Source organism: Phodopus roborovskii, unplaced genomic scaffold (assembly GCF_943737965.1).
Source record: "Phodopus roborovskii unplaced genomic scaffold, PHOROB, whole genome shotgun sequence".
NCBI classification, from domain to species: Eukaryota; Metazoa; Chordata; class Mammalia; order Rodentia; family Cricetidae; genus Phodopus; species Phodopus roborovskii.
In genome coordinates this window covers 9,579,549-9,595,885 of record NW_026126525.1, presented here as the reverse complement: position 1 = coordinate 9,595,885, position 16,337 = coordinate 9,579,549, and the positions used below count along the sequence as shown (strand labels likewise).

The 16,337-nt window shown below is 41.7% G+C and overlaps 1 protein-coding gene across 1 annotated transcript in view; it reads left to right on the top strand.

Moving 5' to 3' along the window:
* Fras1 (Fraser extracellular matrix complex subunit 1) overlaps positions 1–16,337 on the top strand; it is a 245,647-nt gene that overhangs the window by 158,110 nt on the left and 71,200 nt on the right. The window contains exons 36-41 of the mRNA XM_051198572.1: positions 840–965; positions 3,140–3,387; positions 8,509–8,657; positions 8,822–8,984; positions 10,727–10,862; positions 15,381–15,571. Of these exons, the coding sequence (XP_051054529.1) occupies positions 840–965; positions 3,140–3,387; positions 8,509–8,657; positions 8,822–8,984; positions 10,727–10,862; positions 15,381–15,571 (1,013 nt within the window). The remainder of the gene's footprint in view (positions 1–839; positions 966–3,139; positions 3,388–8,508; positions 8,658–8,821; positions 8,985–10,726; positions 10,863–15,380; positions 15,572–16,337) is intronic.

The window sequence follows — 16,337 nt, the reverse complement described above, 5'->3', positions numbered from 1 at the left end:
TGATGGAATGCTACCCAGAATTTATTTCCCAGCCTCCTGGAGTTTGATTTGTTATCCTTGCTACAGTATAAAGTAACCGAGCTGAGAAGAGAGTCTAGGGAGCAGGTGTGAGTGACTGCTTCTGTTTTCTGTTTAGAAAGCAGAGGGCAGTGGGTCGGGGGGGGGGGGGGGGGGGAGGACACACAAAAGTGACAGATCACAATGACCTTCAGAAGCTGTGAGGAGCTCCCTCCGGCTGCCCATCCCATACATGGTTTTATTTATTTCTAAATGCACTTACTCTTTACAGTTTGTCAATTCTTTTATCAAGAACATTTTTTTTTTAAATTGGAGATTTGTATTATGTGTACACTGTGGATCCATATGTTTTTTACATGTGACTTTTGTCCTGAAGTTAATTATTTCATTTCTATAATTAGACCAAAAGTTATTTATAAGCAATCTTATAAATGAGTCATATAGACCCTGGTGAGAGTTGGTTTTAGTCTATCCATTGCTTTCTCAATGGTCGGAGCAGCCAGCATGAACCTGGCTCTTCTGTAGATTTAGGAAAGTAAGGGAGTAAGATGGACAGCAGGATCACTTCATGGGATATTTCTGAAAGACGCTGGTTAGAGCAGACCTACCAATGGCCTTCGGTGCTTGCCCTAATTTGTATGGGAGGAAGGAATATTTTGCGTCCTAACTGGTGGGTCAGCCTTGTTTATTTTCACTTCTCTGGCACGCCAAGCTTTGTGATCATGGATTGCTCAGCACTGGGTCTGCAGCCTGGCCTGTGGTGTTAATCTAGGGAAGCATGCAGTTGTCCTGCAGCCAGCCCCTCTCTCTCCCTCCTGCAGGCCTGCAGTTGGTGACGAGAGATTCTCAGATGGTGCCAGAAGAACTCTTCTTCCAGCTTCAGAAGCCGCCACAGCATGGCTCTCTCCTGAAGTCCACAGGGGAGTCCTCAGGGTCCATGGCTGCAGGTAGCTGTGTCCTCTGTACCTGGCCTGCTTGGAGGACTTTTGTTTTTAACCTCTATAATTAGTTTTATGTGACTCGGAAAAGAAGTCAAATGCCTGTGAGGGATGAAACAGGAGAAAAGACATTCTTGACCTAGACCTTAGAATTCTTCCTCTGCCACTTGTCCTCCAGCCCTTAGCTACCCCAGGCCACCTGCAGGCGAGACTGGCAAGTGACCTTCCACTCCACCTGGCTTTTTCACAGATATATGACATTAAGAGAGCAGTTTATATGTTCTTGTTCTTTATATTTGTCTAAGACTCTGGTAGTTTTATCTCCATGTTTTGTCATCCATTTTTAAAGAAGAACAAACTTTAAAATGTTATCTAAACTGTGCAACAGTGTGGCAGTGTAGTCAGTTTTTTAAAATGGCATTTATTGTGCTTTCTTGGGTTATAGATATTATATATTGGGGCTCAACAGTTGGCTGTGCGGTTAAGAGCACTTGCTCTTTCAGAGTATCCAGGTTCAGTTCCCAGCAGCCACATGGGAACTATACCTCCAATTCCAGAAGGTCCAGTGCACTCTTCTGACATCCCGAGGTATCAGGCACACACATAGTGCACATCCCTGTGTACAGGCAAAACATCCATACACATAAATCTAAAATTTATCTAACTACATATTGACTGCATAGGCAGTATAGAAAAGCGCATACGCATGCGCGCATACACACACACACACACACACACACACACACACACACACACACACAAACACATCAAAATCTAGGTATTTTATTTAAATATTCAGCCATATGGAGAATACTCTCTCTTCTGAAGTTAGTTATCTCATTTCCATAATCTTTGCTTTCCTTAATCTTTGAGGTGGCTGCTTTTTAGAGATGTAGTAATCCATTCTTCTGAATTTCCCTGATGGGGTGAATCTTTGCCCTTACATGCAGATTAAATGTATAAAGGATAGCTAACAGGCACTTGGGAGCCATAAAGGCAATTTTTTAGGGTAGCGAAAAGGAAGTATCGTTAGGACAGGAGTGTAAACCAGCAGCCATTGCCCCCCTTCCTCAGGATTGCCTTTAACCAGTGCTTTGGTGTCCTGTCCCCTGGTGTTGGACTTCACCTGAACCTGTGTTTGATAGATGACATCTGAAGGTGTTTGTAAAGAGTTAATAGCTATGTTTAAATGCAGCACTTATCAGCTTTAGTGAAGTCAAGCACTTAGGGTGTAGAAGGTAAATATGGAAGACAAGCAAGTTCCTCACTCTCAGCACAAGCTATACCCCATTACCATTATATACCAAAAGATGTAACTGGGAAGAACACCCCAGGAGTCTAATTCATCAGTATGTTCTGTGGAACCATGATGCCCATCACTAGAGACATGCCTTAAAAAAAAAAAAAGAAAGAAAGAAAGAAAGAAGGAAGGAAAGAAAGAAAGAAAAAGTTCCATGGCTCAAAAACTATGAGCAATTTTAATATGTGTGGATTACATTTTTTAAAATTCTAATCAAATTTACAATTTAAAATGTAAATTTGGACTGCATTAATTCCTCTTTAGTACAACCTCTGTGATCGTAAAACTTCCCACACTACCTGTTTTATCTATTATGACGTGTTATAAAGTAGTACTCTGAGCTATGCAATTTGCACTTTTAACATCAAGGAGCAACTCTCATCCCACGCTAGTGTTCAAAATGAGAGTCTTGCACATGCTAAACAAGTGCCCAATCACCAAGTTCTCAGTTCTGTTTTCACATTTTTGATTTAAAATCTTAAACAGCCAAATTAGAATAATGGCTCTGATGGGTCAAGGAATACTTACTCTCTCTTTTCTTAAGTCTTCAAGACTCTAATGCAAGATTAGATTCAGAGAAGCCGTCAAGAATATAAGCATGTTCTTTGTTTTTCTAGAACTGGGAGTGATGACTGACGTCCCAGAGCCTGATTTTTAACTTACTATGAGCCTTAAAACACAAAATCAACCAAGGCTATCACCCAGAAGAATTAGATGCCTTGAGAAGTATGGAGGGACAGTCTAACCCACCCTTTAGCTTGTCCCAGAGTTTATGATTCTACATGCACTTTGAAATCAGGAGAACAAAGATGTGGAATAAATGAGAAGTATTATTCCCAGAAGTCACTGGCTTTACAGTTTGACTGTGTTTTGCTCTTGAAAGGTGACACTTTCACGTACAGTGAAGTTGAGAGAAATATTCTGCAGTACGTCCACGATGGGTCCTCTGCCTGGGAGGACAGCATGGTGATCTCAGTCACAGATGGCCTTACCGTGACAACATCAGAAGTAAAAGTGGAGGTGTCCCCGTCAGAGAACCGAGGGCCTCGGCTGGCCCCAGGTTCCTCTCTGAGCATGACTGTTGCTAGTCAACGAACAGCTGTAATCACCAGGTCAAACCTTGCCTATGTGGTGAGTTCTGGCATTTACTCTTTTGCTGTCTGCACTTCTGGCTGGCCCACCTAGGAAGCTGCACCACAGCTGGATACTTGAGACATGGGGCAGAGGCAAGGTAAAAGGCTCTTTTCTTAGCATCCCTTTGGACTCCTCTTTGGAGTCACTGTACATCCTGGCCTCCCCCCAGAGTCTCCACAGTAGACAAGTAAATGTGTTATCGCTGGTGGCTGAGACAATGGCTTGGTGGATAAAACACCTGTTGCATGAATGTGAAGGGTGGAGCTCAGCTCTTCGGGAACCATGTGAAAGCCATATGGGCACAGCGGGCAGCCTGAGATTGCAGCACTCAGGAGGGAGAAGGGCTCCGAAATTAGCTAGCTCTATTAGCTAAATCAGCAAGCTTGGTCTAGAAGGGACCTTGCCTCAGATTATCAAGAAAGACACCAGACATCATATCTGGCCTCCACATGCTTCTGTACACACATGTGAACATGCACACACATACATGTACACCACAGACAGACACACACACAAAAAGAAGGAAGATCTTAAGATGAAAATACTGGGACCGACCAAGGGCTTGTAATTGTCAAAATGCAAAAATTCCCCTGCCATAAAAGCTCCAAGTCTATCGTTTTCAGTGTGGAATGCAAGAGGTCTACCGGGAATTTTAGGAGAAGAACAATTGGGAATTTGCTTGGCCAGCAATGAAGAGGTAATGGCTGATCCTGGCTTCCTGAGAGAAAGGTGACTTTCTCCAGCTTCCTCTTGTCCAATCTAGACAGAATACAAGCCCCCTCCCACACCTTGGTAGTGCCTCTCTGTAGTTTTCCTAAGCCAGGCTATTGGCCTGCTGGCTATGCCCTACCCTAAGAGCAGAGTGGTTGAGGAGAAGGGGGAGAACCAGAGACGGTGGGGATTTCCCCTGTGTCTGGCTCAAACTCGATTAAATGATCTTGGTAATTAAACTCATCTGCCTTCTTTGATTCTGCAACTGGGGCAAAGGATAATGAGGATAATTAATTTTATTTTGCAGTTATATATGTTGTAAAGAGATGACTACTGTCTATATAAACATAATGATGATTAGTTGTTATGCTTTGAAAGGAAGGATAATTATTTGAATGGTAATCATTCTTTATATTGAATTTTTCCTTCACTGGACTCAAAATTACAGTGAACGGCCTATCTCTACTCCTCATTTTAAAACACTGTATTTTAAAACCCTTTCACCAGGCTATGGTGCCACCTACTTTTAATCCTAGCCCTCAGCGGGCAGAGGCAAGTGGATCTCTGTGAGATCAAGGCCAACCTGATCTACAAAATGAGCTCTAGGACAGCCAGGACTACAGAGAGAAACCCTGTCTCGAAAAACAAAACAAAATTTCCTTTTCTGGGCTGAAGACCATCACTGCTAAGTCCAGTTCCAGACAGTAGGCAGCAGACAAAGTACAGCAGATTGTTTTTTTTTTTTTTTTTTCTTTAAGCTGTCTTTCCTTAAAGGATGAGAAACCAGACACCACTTGAATCCTCTTGTGGGTACACCACAGTCTCAACAAAGTTCCAATGGTGTTTAATTGGCAGATTATTTTTTATCATATGTTACGGTCCTTTGATCCTGTGGCAGTCATAAATTTATAAAAATGTATGAATTCGGATTTAATCGGTAGATTGCCAGGCTCAGGAAATGTTTGGCAGACCGAAATAGCTCCCCAGGAAGAGCGCCTGCCCATTAACCACCCGTTACGAGCTGCCCATCAGAATGTGAGCTCAATGGCAACTAAACGTATATTTTCAAAAATTGATTGAACGTGAATTTTCCCAGCAGAGCAAAAAGAGTTCAGGCAACTATTCTAGCCTGTTGAAAGTGCATCATGGCCTGCATTCGTAAAGACATGAGCAGGACGCATGCATCTATTCCTGAAATACTGAAGATTTGGGTAATGGAAACACCATCTGAAATGGTGGTCCTAAGTGGACTGTGTACAGCAATAGCAGCACTGAGTCTCCTTGTCATTAGAGTGTGGACACCAGGGGGAAGATGAGAGGTCCCACCAAAGCAAAAGTGGGACCCTGCATGGATCCTCTGTAAGGCTACTTGATTTTCCAATCTTAGACAGGGCCTCAAACTAGCTAGGTAAACAAGGATGAGCTCGAACATCTGGTCATTTCCTGGTTCTACTTCCTAAGTGCTGGGATTATGGGTGTGCAATACACATTTTTGTATGCCACACGGCTATATGCAGGACTTCATACATGCAAGGCAGGCACTCCGCCAAATAAATGCACACACACCCAGCTCCCTTAGTGTGTGTGTGTGTGGGTTCTGGAATTTTAATTGACAAGCTTTAATTCTCTATTGTCTCATAGAGTAGAATGGCCATTGGCCAGTTGTTTAAACACTCTTGTCTCACTTTTCTTATTTGTAATATGAGAAGCACAAGCTTAATATTAAAACATGAATTGCATTTCTACATACCACCCAAAACTGAAATAATTCAACATATGATATGTTCATGTTATATCAGGTATCTGGGAATGAATTTTAACAAAATATATGTAACTTCCAGGGAAAAATCCAAGTTCTAACCAGCTATGTAGAAAACCAAAGTGAATTTCCTGATAAAGAAATAAAAGGAGAGGAGGAAACGAAGAGGGGAGGGGAGCCAACCATGGTGGCCCACACTTCTGACCTCAGAATCTAGAATTCTTAGTAGGAGAGAAAGAGGTTCTTGTGCTTAAAGTCAGCCTGGGCTACATTAAAAAAAAAAAAAAAAAAAGTGGTGTCTCTAAAATATAAAAAGAAAGGGAAGAAACTAAGGGAAATCCCCCCAAACTATAGTTTTTTTAAACCCAAAATATTCTTTCAAGTATTGTATCAATCCATATTTGAAAATTGAAGCTGGGAGTGGTGCACACCTTTGATCCCAGCCCTTTGGAGGCAGAGGCAGGTGGATCTCTGAGTTTGAGGTCAGCCTGATCTACAGAGTGAGTTCCAGGATAGCCAGAGCTATGCAGAGAAACCCTGTCTGGAAAAATCGAGTTAATAATAACAAAGGAAGAGAGAGACATAATTACGAGTGATTAAAGGTGCCAAGGCAGGATAAAAAGGTGCATACCGTTTAATTATTTGTGTGTGTATTCCTGTGTGTTTGTGAGCATCTGTATGTGTGTGTATGAGCATGTGGAGACCAGAAGATAATGTTGAGTATTGCTTTTTTATTTGAGACAGTGTCTCTCACTCGTCTAGGACTCTCCGAGTTGGCTAGACAGGCTGGCTGGTGAGCCTTGGGGAGTCTGTCTGTTTGTCTACCTCCTCAGCACTAGGATTACAAGCATGTCACCAAATCTGACTTTCTTTAACATGGGTTCTAGAGACCAAACTCAGGTTGACAAAGCAAGCACTTTCCCAACTAAGCTATCTTCCCAACCCTAAAATTAACTATTATCTAATTTTCATGTTGAGTGGTAGACTCATAGATCTATGTGGGCTAAATATTTATATTTGCTATAACTACATATCACATGTTAATTTATGTAGAATGAATAAAAAATAAAATTAAAATATGAATTCATCCAAAGTGAATATGAAGGTCTTTGAACAGGGAAATTACATAAGAACCTGGTCTTTTTTTTTTTTTTTTTTTTTTTTTTTAATGCATTTTAATGAACTCACAATCTCTGGGCTGATCTAAAATAGTGATTTTTTTCAAATTATGACAAGGTATTTTCAGAAGAAGAAAACAATAGCTTATTTCTCACATTTGAAACCCAGAACTTTTTTGAATGTTAGAGTGTAATAAAATTATGCCTGGCACAAAATAAGCTTTTCTTATCTGGATTTGCCAGTGTTTGAGACTGATGCTCTTTATTCTAACTAAAAATCACGTACCTTGTCTTGTTCTCACATCTCAGAAGAGGGTGCCTGAAAATTCTCTGTAGTCTTTTGAAGTTCTACCTCAGTGAGAACTCACAGGAATAGTAAATGGTAACTCTTTGGAAATCAATGGTTCTTATTTAATCCCCCACATGGAGAAAGGAGAAAACAGTGAGATTATACTTCTATGAAGTCTCGCTGCTTCTGTATGTTCCTATTCCCTTCTGAGCTGGTATTAGGAGGGCTGAGACAATTCTGTGATGGTGCATTGAGGATTCTAACTGTAAACGGAAAGAAGGCTGCCCCCAGGGATGGACATGACAAGGACCCAGACCTTGCTTGCCTGGCCACCTCATATTTGCTCACATTTCCTTTCCCATCCATCACTAGCTGCACGGTGTAGCCAGGAAAACTTGCATTTGACAGTAAAATTGATCATGCAACATTTGTTTTCATTGTTGCTGCAATAAAGCAGTGTCCCCATTTTCACAGTGAACTCTAAAAGACAGATGACCCAGGGAAACTCCAAAATGACATCACCTGCCTCCTAGACATTTCCAAAGTACTCTTGAAGAGAGAGGAAATTGCTTATGAAAATATTGTTATTATTTGTGCAGACGCACAGAAAGCTGGTTTTGTTTCTCAATAAACAACAGAGGAGAAGGAAATGTTCTTTGTTAAGATTTAAGTGTGCTAGGGTGTGAGGGTTCATTGATTCTGTCCTCCCAGAAGGAAACCCACAGGACTGGGTACATTGTTTTGTTAATCCAACTTTTTGTCACATTGGCTTTACTTGGAGTAAACCATTTTCTAAGCAAATTCTATTCCACAGAGATTTGTTATTGTAGAGTGTATTATATATTATAATGGAATTTTGTGTATTTCTGAAATGCAAAGTGTTCTTGAAAGCTGCAGAAGAAATCTCCTCCTGTGTTTATAGAATGACGAGTGTGAGCTGTCTTCTCTTCTGTACTGTGTACACATAATAAAAACAGACCCTTATGGCTGTTACAGAGCCGATAAAACATCTCTTTGTTTTATTCCCTATATCATAAGCACATTTCCCCATGTACCTTGAACCATTATTCCAAGAAGACATTATAACAGAGGCATTTGAAGAGGGATAAATACTGAACTTTTGTGGAGTTGGGAGTGCTGATGCTTTATGATAGGGGCTGCTGCCTTTATCATGGGGCAAGTGAGCCCCTGTGGTCTCTGCAAACCTGCGTTCATGTCCTGACTCATATTTGCCTGATTAGGACGATTCTTCTCCTGACCCAGAGATCTGGATTCGGTTAAGTTCTCTGCCCATGTATGGTGTGCTTTTAAAGACCTCGGGACCTGATGTGGAGGAGCTCTCGGAGGGTTTCAATTTCACCATGGAGGATATCAACAGCAAGAACATTAGGTATGTAAATAGGTCTTTGAAAGGGGTTTTAAGAACTGTGGTAACCAACTACCTGTAGTTCCTTCAAAGAACACCTTTTTTCTGATCTTCTGTTTATACAACAGTACAATTCTTTTACTGGACTTGTCAGGTTGACTCAGCCTGTATTCTCCCATGTCTTATAGATACTCAGCTGTGTTTGAGACAGAAGAGCAGCTGGTTACGGACAGCTTCCGCTTCTCTGTCTCAGATGTAGACAACAACCATGTGGACAACCAGGTCTTCACCATCACAATCACTCCTGCCAAGAGTCCACCACACATCATTGCTTTTGCTGACCTTATCACGGTAAACAGCTCTTAGATCAATAAACATCCAGGGCTTGAGAGAGCTAGGATCCTTGGTGATGTTGCTAAAGGATTTCTGCCTAGCTGAGCTGCAAAGCTCTTCCCCTGAAGTATCTGGGTAGTGATAGCAGACTGTCTGTGGCTGTCATTGTAAGCTTTTTCAAAAATATAAGAATGATTATGTGCAAAAGATCAGATCATTATATTTGCACAAGCTGGTCAAAACACACACACACATCTATGCATACTGGAGAATATATTATATCTGTAAGTGTGTGTGTGTGTATAAATATAGATGTGTGTGTATACATATATTTATAGATAGATAGATATAGATATTGTTGGCAATGGGAACAAAACAAAAGTAGAATATACCTTTGAGGGTTTTAGTTGGTAACAACTAAAACACGGAAAGCTGACCCCATATGAATCAAACCAATATTTATTACTATTAACAAGATTTAGAAATTGTGTGTGTAGCCTGGCGTTGATGGCATATGCCTTTAATCCCAGCACTTGGGAGGCAGAGGCAGGCAGATCTCTGTGAGTTTGAGACCAGCCTGGTCTATAGAACTAGTTCCAGGACAGTCTCCAAAGCCTCAGAGAAACCCTGTTTCGAAAAACAAACAAACAAACAAAAAAGAAAGAAAGAAAAAAGAAAAGAAAAAGAAATCATATGTGTGAGAAGCCATATAACACATGCCCGTCACTGACATCAGCTGAGTGCATGTACCAGCTTTGTTTTGTACTAGCAGCCTGGCTTTGCAACAGGTACTTAATCCTTCCTGGCCTCCGTTTCTTCCTTAAATATTACAACTTTTGCTACATAAAGGATTTTTCTGGTGATTATTTGAATCCTAGCACAATACCTGGTGCATCTCAGGGGATTCATAAACACTCATTTTTTTTCTTTCCCATGCTCACATATGAGCAACAGTACCCAAACCTCAGCCTTCCCTGTCTCTATCATGTACTTTAATATTCATGAAACTGAATTGAGACAGTTGTGATAGTCACCCTTTCCTACAACTTGGACCATCCTCAATTTCAGAGTCCCATTTTGAAATTTACCAGCCAGCCTACAGCTAGCTAAGAGTTTGGAGCAAAATGCCTTGACTGTTTCCATCAGGCTAGCAAAAAGCATCAGGGCCAGACTGCAGAGTATATGTTATATATGTTAGCTCATTGAGCCAGGCCCTAAGAGAAAAGGTTACTTCCAACAACCGCTTGTACATATACTGATTTATTTTCTTCTTTGATGTTAAAATAAGCATTAAATCAGGGATAGCTGGTCCTTTATTCCTACATCCCAATAAATGCACAATATGAAGAGTTAAATGGGAGTTATATTCTGGATGGCACCGCCTATAGGGCAGTCAACCATGGGACTGTGAAGGAGAGCTGTATCTATCATTCTCCAGCTGTGCTCTACAGAATTCTGATGCCCCAGGAAGGCAGCTATCCTGTCCTGAAACTTGTTGAGATGGCTAGTTAGAACTGGCTAGAACTGCTTTATCACCAGATCCATCATTGAACGGAGTGCAATTCTGAGAAGAGACACACAGGCACAGTGTCTTGAGTACATCTTTGAGAGGTGCTGAAAGATTTGCCTGACTTGAGCAGCAGGCACATCCCTCTGCAGAGATCTGCCTCTCCGCCAAAGGAGGGGCTCACCCCAGGTATCATTTTCTGATTTGCACCCCTGCCCATGCAGGTCTACATTCTACTTTCCTTTTTCCCTAGGTTGATGAGGGAGGCAGGGCACCACTCTCTCTCCACCATTTTTTTGCTACTGATGATCACGACAACCTTCTGGGTGATGCTGTCATTAAACTAAGTGCCCTACCCAAGTATGGCTGCATTGAGAACACAGGAACAGGTAACCACGGCGTCTTTGCTGGAGAACTATTTGGGGTCTGGAAATGGGAGATATTCTAATTAAACCTGGACATGGAGAATTAAAATGAGATGGACTCGTTTCAAGAAAATGGAGGAAACAGTTTCTTTCATTTAAAAAAAAAAAGGATGAAAAAATTAGCATTTTCTTTATGCCATGCAGGTTTATGCATCAAAGGCACATCAATAAACAAAACAGATAACCCTCTCCACCACCTTGACTTGTATCCTAGCAGAATGAGAAAATGGTGTATGAGAAGGTTAATAAATGCTAGGAAAAACTAGAGCAGAGTAAAGGAGGTTGGAGTGTGAGCCATAGGGACTGAGGGGCTCACAGGTTTTATTCAGAATTAGGGGTCAAGAAAATAAAGATCCCTGTCCCCCTCCTTCAGATAAACCGAAGCTTTCTTTCGAGCTCCCTCTACGGACATGACATAAATTGAAATTCATACTGTCTACCTTTGATGCCCTTTTCAACATCCCTCTCCTCTACCATCTGCCCTAGACCCACTGGAGGTTATCACACAGGGAGAGGCAAAAGGCATGTGCAGTCCACAGGACCCCGGAGACCTGCTGTGATTGGCAGCTCAGACAGCTCCTGCCAGTTTCTGAGCTGCTGCGTCTGCAATGAGATTCCCAAGTGAACAAGTGCCAGTGCTAGGCTCTAATTGGCACACAGCTAGCAGCTTTCACAGACAGACCATTGACTGCAGGTGTCTGTGTCCAGCATGGCGCCTGCCACTTGAGTCCGGTCACCGGAAACTCAATTAGAATTGTCATGTTTTTCTTATCAAGAGTCTTGGATCGCTTCCCTCTCTTGTCTTTCCATGTGTGCATGCAAATTTGTTTATTGCATAATTAAACTCCTTTCAACAAATGTTTGTGCTGGATACAATGTTAACACGAATGTCATTGACCCTGCCTGGAGTGGGGGACAGCTAGACTGATGAATTACATGATAAATGACAGGAAAAGGAACAAAGCACTGTGGGTATAGCACAAAATAGTTGTGTTAGCCTGAGAAGGCAGAAAATCCCCAGGGTCACAGAGAGTTGCTATGAGCAAAGGAAAAATGGTGTCTCCTGCAGAGACAAGCATGCATGGGTGGGGTGAGGAGATTATGAAAGGTTGTTGTCCATATTACTACTTCTGCTCTCCATGTGGGTTCTTTTCCCAGAAGCCCTTGTAGCACAGTTTGACATTTGCCTGAAGCACATGAGTTGGCAGATAGGCCACATTGGGGAGTAGAAGTCACAATTCTAGCAAATCTTAGCCATTCTAGAAAGTGATTCTCAAACTTTTATGTGTGTGAACATCATCTGAAGGGATTGTGAAAACATGGTCTCGTGGGCAGAGCCCCAGAGTTCCTATTGAAGAGGTTGGTGCAGCCCACAAACTAATTCTTTTTGTCACCCCATGTGAGATGGACATCATGGCTACTAGTCCTAGGACCACTAAGAGATTCTTCATTCTCTAGTGGCATGACCATGAACCTAAGGGGAAAGAAGATACTCAAGGGCATGAAATAATTGCCCAGTTTATGTCAACTGAAGATGCTGCCCTTTCCTCCGTGGAGAAGGCTAGTGCTTCCATTTTGAACCAAGGGTTTTGTTTCCTGATGAAACTGGCTACCTAAATTTAATTCCAGCCGATTGGAACATTATTTTTAAATCTGGGGGAAGCAGCTTTTACTTTTTATCAAGCAAGAGGGAAGACAGAATGATTTCAGTGTTGGGTGTGAAATCTAATGGTGTAGAATCGAAATCCATTTGGGACTGGCCTCATCAGTACAAGACCCACTGAGTTACTCTGGGGACATCTGTGTTCAGTGCTGAGGAAAGCAGGTGTCCAAGATGACAGCCACACTCATCAGAGTGCTGTTTAATTTGTACCTAGGACATTCTGCTGAGGAAGGCAGGGAACACACATCAATAATGTACAGCAAAAATAGAAAGTACAAATTTAAAACCTGGCAAGATTGGTGCTTAAGGCTTCAGTGTCTGGTTCCCTTGATGGCCAACTAACTCTCCAACAATTTTAAAACAAGGCTTATTTTATTCTGTATATCTCTAGGTGTCATTTACTGAGGCTTTTCTTGACCCAGATAATAAAGCCACACATCCCAGTTTATAATGATCAATGAAAGGAGAAAGTGAAGCTTGCAAGCATTCTCAGCAGTTTGTTCCGGGAACCCTAATCTGTGTGTCCCAGGGATTACTGAGTCACTGGCTGCCTAGGTCTCTCTCGGATTCAATTTTCTTTCAGACAAGTTGTGAAAAGCAAGCCAACAAAAGACATTTTCAGACCTAGTCTTTGCATCAGGGAACCAACAAAGGGCACTGTCTAGAGTCGGGAAGTTTATGGCCTTTTTTGGAATCTGGTGTTTTCAAAGTGTCAGAGAAGGGAGAGAAGAAAGTGTTATAGAGAAAGAAATCATTTTTGTTTCCATATGGACCATGTCTACTTTGGAAATGTGTAGACACATTTTGTTTTGTTTTGTTTTTCTCCATTCTAGAAGACTATGGTAGCAAGTTAAAACCTATCAATTAGAAGGACCAAGTACAGGTCAAGCTGTCCATCACTTGACATTGTTTATACTTCCCCTTGGCCTTTGAAGCTTTGTTGTTGGGTGAGAAGAGGAAGTGGCAAAGCACAGAACTTTGAGAGGTGCCACATGAGCATCTCACTCTCCAAATGTACCCCTGTTGATCAGCTTTCAGTTACTGTAACACGCACCCAAGATAAGTCAACTTCTAAAGACAAGGTTTGTTTTACTCCTGAGATGAGTGACAGTAGCCCTTGGTCAGTTGGATCCTCACTGTGGTGATTCATCATAGCATAAATGGGATGGTAGAACAAAGCTGTAAGGAGTAGGTTTTTCTGCCTGCCGCTGGTCTTGTCCCGCCACCGTGCCAGCCCCAAATAATGCACAGAGACTAGCTCTGTCTTAATTATTAACCCATTTCTATTAATCTAAGTATTTCCACATGGTCTTATCTTACCAGAGAGAGAGCCCGTTGGTGTTCTGCTCTCTCCGTCTTCCATCTTGACCCCTCCTTACTACTTTCTCTCTCCTCCTTGCCTCCTAGTCCCACCTATCTTGCTTTCCTATTGGCCAACAGTGATTTATTCATTAACCAGTATGAGAAACATATTTACAGAATGACATCTCCCATCACAAAGCTCTCTCCTCTTAAGTCCAGGATGGAGAGAGAGAGAGAGAGAGAGAGAGAGAGAGAGAATTGGTGGATGGTCCTAGCGTTCCCCTCAATGGCTCCCAGTGAATCTAAAACCTCCCACTTAATTCAGTCTCCTAAAGGTTTTATACCACAGGCTGAAAACCAACACATGGTCTTGGGGGAAGACTTCCCAAACAATAGTAGCACTTCGTCCCTGATATGGACCTGAACACTTCCATGGTACCTGAGTGTCATAGCATCTACATGGTCTCTGGGACCCAGTAGCCCTGGCACACTATCCTATAGGCTGGGTTCTGACTGATATATAGGTTCCTTAAGAAAACTAGGAGGCCACATCTGGAATTTGGGAAATAGTGCTGTAAAATAATATCTTCTAGGCATGTCTTAGATGTTGTACCCATGAACTCATAGCAACAGTGGCTACCTCCACAGGAATGGGCCTATCAGCATTCCAACCACCAATCTAAGAGGAGCAAAGGTTACAGTGTGTGTGGGTGGGGGCTCACATTCTCAGTGGTATATGCACTGATACCTCACCCTTTATTCAAGCAGTAACCTTAATTAAGTAGGTCTTTCTCCTCCTCCCTTTACAAAAACAAAACAAAACAACAACAGCAAACTACATGAAAGTGGGGGGAGACTTGAGATGAAGAAATTAGGGGGGAAGGGGAAGGATAAGATGGATAATGGGAGAGCTTTGATCAAAGATTTTTCATGTATACATACATATATACATGCATACATGCATACATACACACATATATACATACATAAATACACACATGAAATTATTAATGAATAAAGTTTAAAACAAGAAACTTGGAGTCAAATGGAAATGGGCTGGAGGAGAGGTTCTAAACAGAATGGGCCATAGGTAGTTTTTCTTATGTAGAGGCCTGAAAGATACACCACAGAGAGTGGTTTTGAAACTGCTAAAGTTTGCATCAAAGTGCTGACTATCATTTTGCTGTTTACTCCCTGGTTTGTGGTATAAATGATTAGAAAGAAACCAACCACAGATTCTGTGCTATGAAAATGTTAAACAACTGTGTGTTTTGGGTGCATCATCTCACCTTATTCCCTATAGAGACAGCAGGACCCATATATCCATTTATGGGGGAGGATGATCTTGGAGATGCTGTCCAATCTAAGCCTTCCAGTTTATGGGCTTCAGTTCTGTCCTAGCTCCACCCACAGTCATACTTTTATTTCATGTTAATGATAATGTTTTCTTTTCTCAATCAGCCCAGTGATCAGGTATTCATCAGTTGAGGTAAATGTTTTCTCTTGATATTGCACAGGGGATCGCTTTGGCCCAGGAGCTACCAGTGACCCAGAGGCATCATTCCCTATTCAAGATGTCCTGGAAAACTACATTTACTACTTTCAGAGTGTTCATGAAAGCATCGAGCCGACCCATGATGTGTTCAGTTTCTATGTGAGTGATGGAAGCAGCCGTTCTGAAATCCACAGCATCAATATCACCATTGAGGTAAAGACTATAAATGTTGGAGATTAAGCCTTCAGAGCCCTACAATATCCCACTCTTAAAAGAGCTGTCCTTAAACCACATGATATCCCAGTCTTAAGTTATCCTTATATCAACTCACAAGCAAAGGGTTGGTTGTCACCTTCAACTTTAAATATCAGTTTTAACACATTACCCTGACCTTCTGGAAACATGTGAAATCATAGTTGGCATTTGGGGAAGGTCAGGGTTGGAAATCTGGACTTCTATTTTAGGAGAAAATGAATTTGTTCTGGGTAAAACAGTTTGGAGGACTCAGAGAAGCCATGTCATTCCCATATTTAGACCAAATTTAACATATGCCCATTTTTCTCTGATATTATCACATGTGGGTTTGCATACATTCTTGCCTTTAAAAAAATAATTTATTTGGTTAACTACAACATCAGTGAAATTTGATCCCTGATCCGGCACTTATTTTCATTTGAGAAAGTATTACAATACTCTTGCTTTATGATATCAAGGAGAGGGAGAAAAAGATAAAAATCTCAGAATGGAATGCCCTGTGCCTTGGGAAGATAAAGTGTGTGGAACTTTCAGAACTATAAGGTCCAGGGGTGGAGCAGGGCTAGGAGGCTGCACCAGATGCTTTGCTTCCTAGTGTCCTGATCTTTCATAGCTGAGACCATCTGACTTGAAATAGCTTTTGATCCTCCAGTGTACTTCCTTTCTAAATTATCCATCATTCATTCAAGTCTGAAAAACTATGGTCTGCTGTACCTCTGGAAGA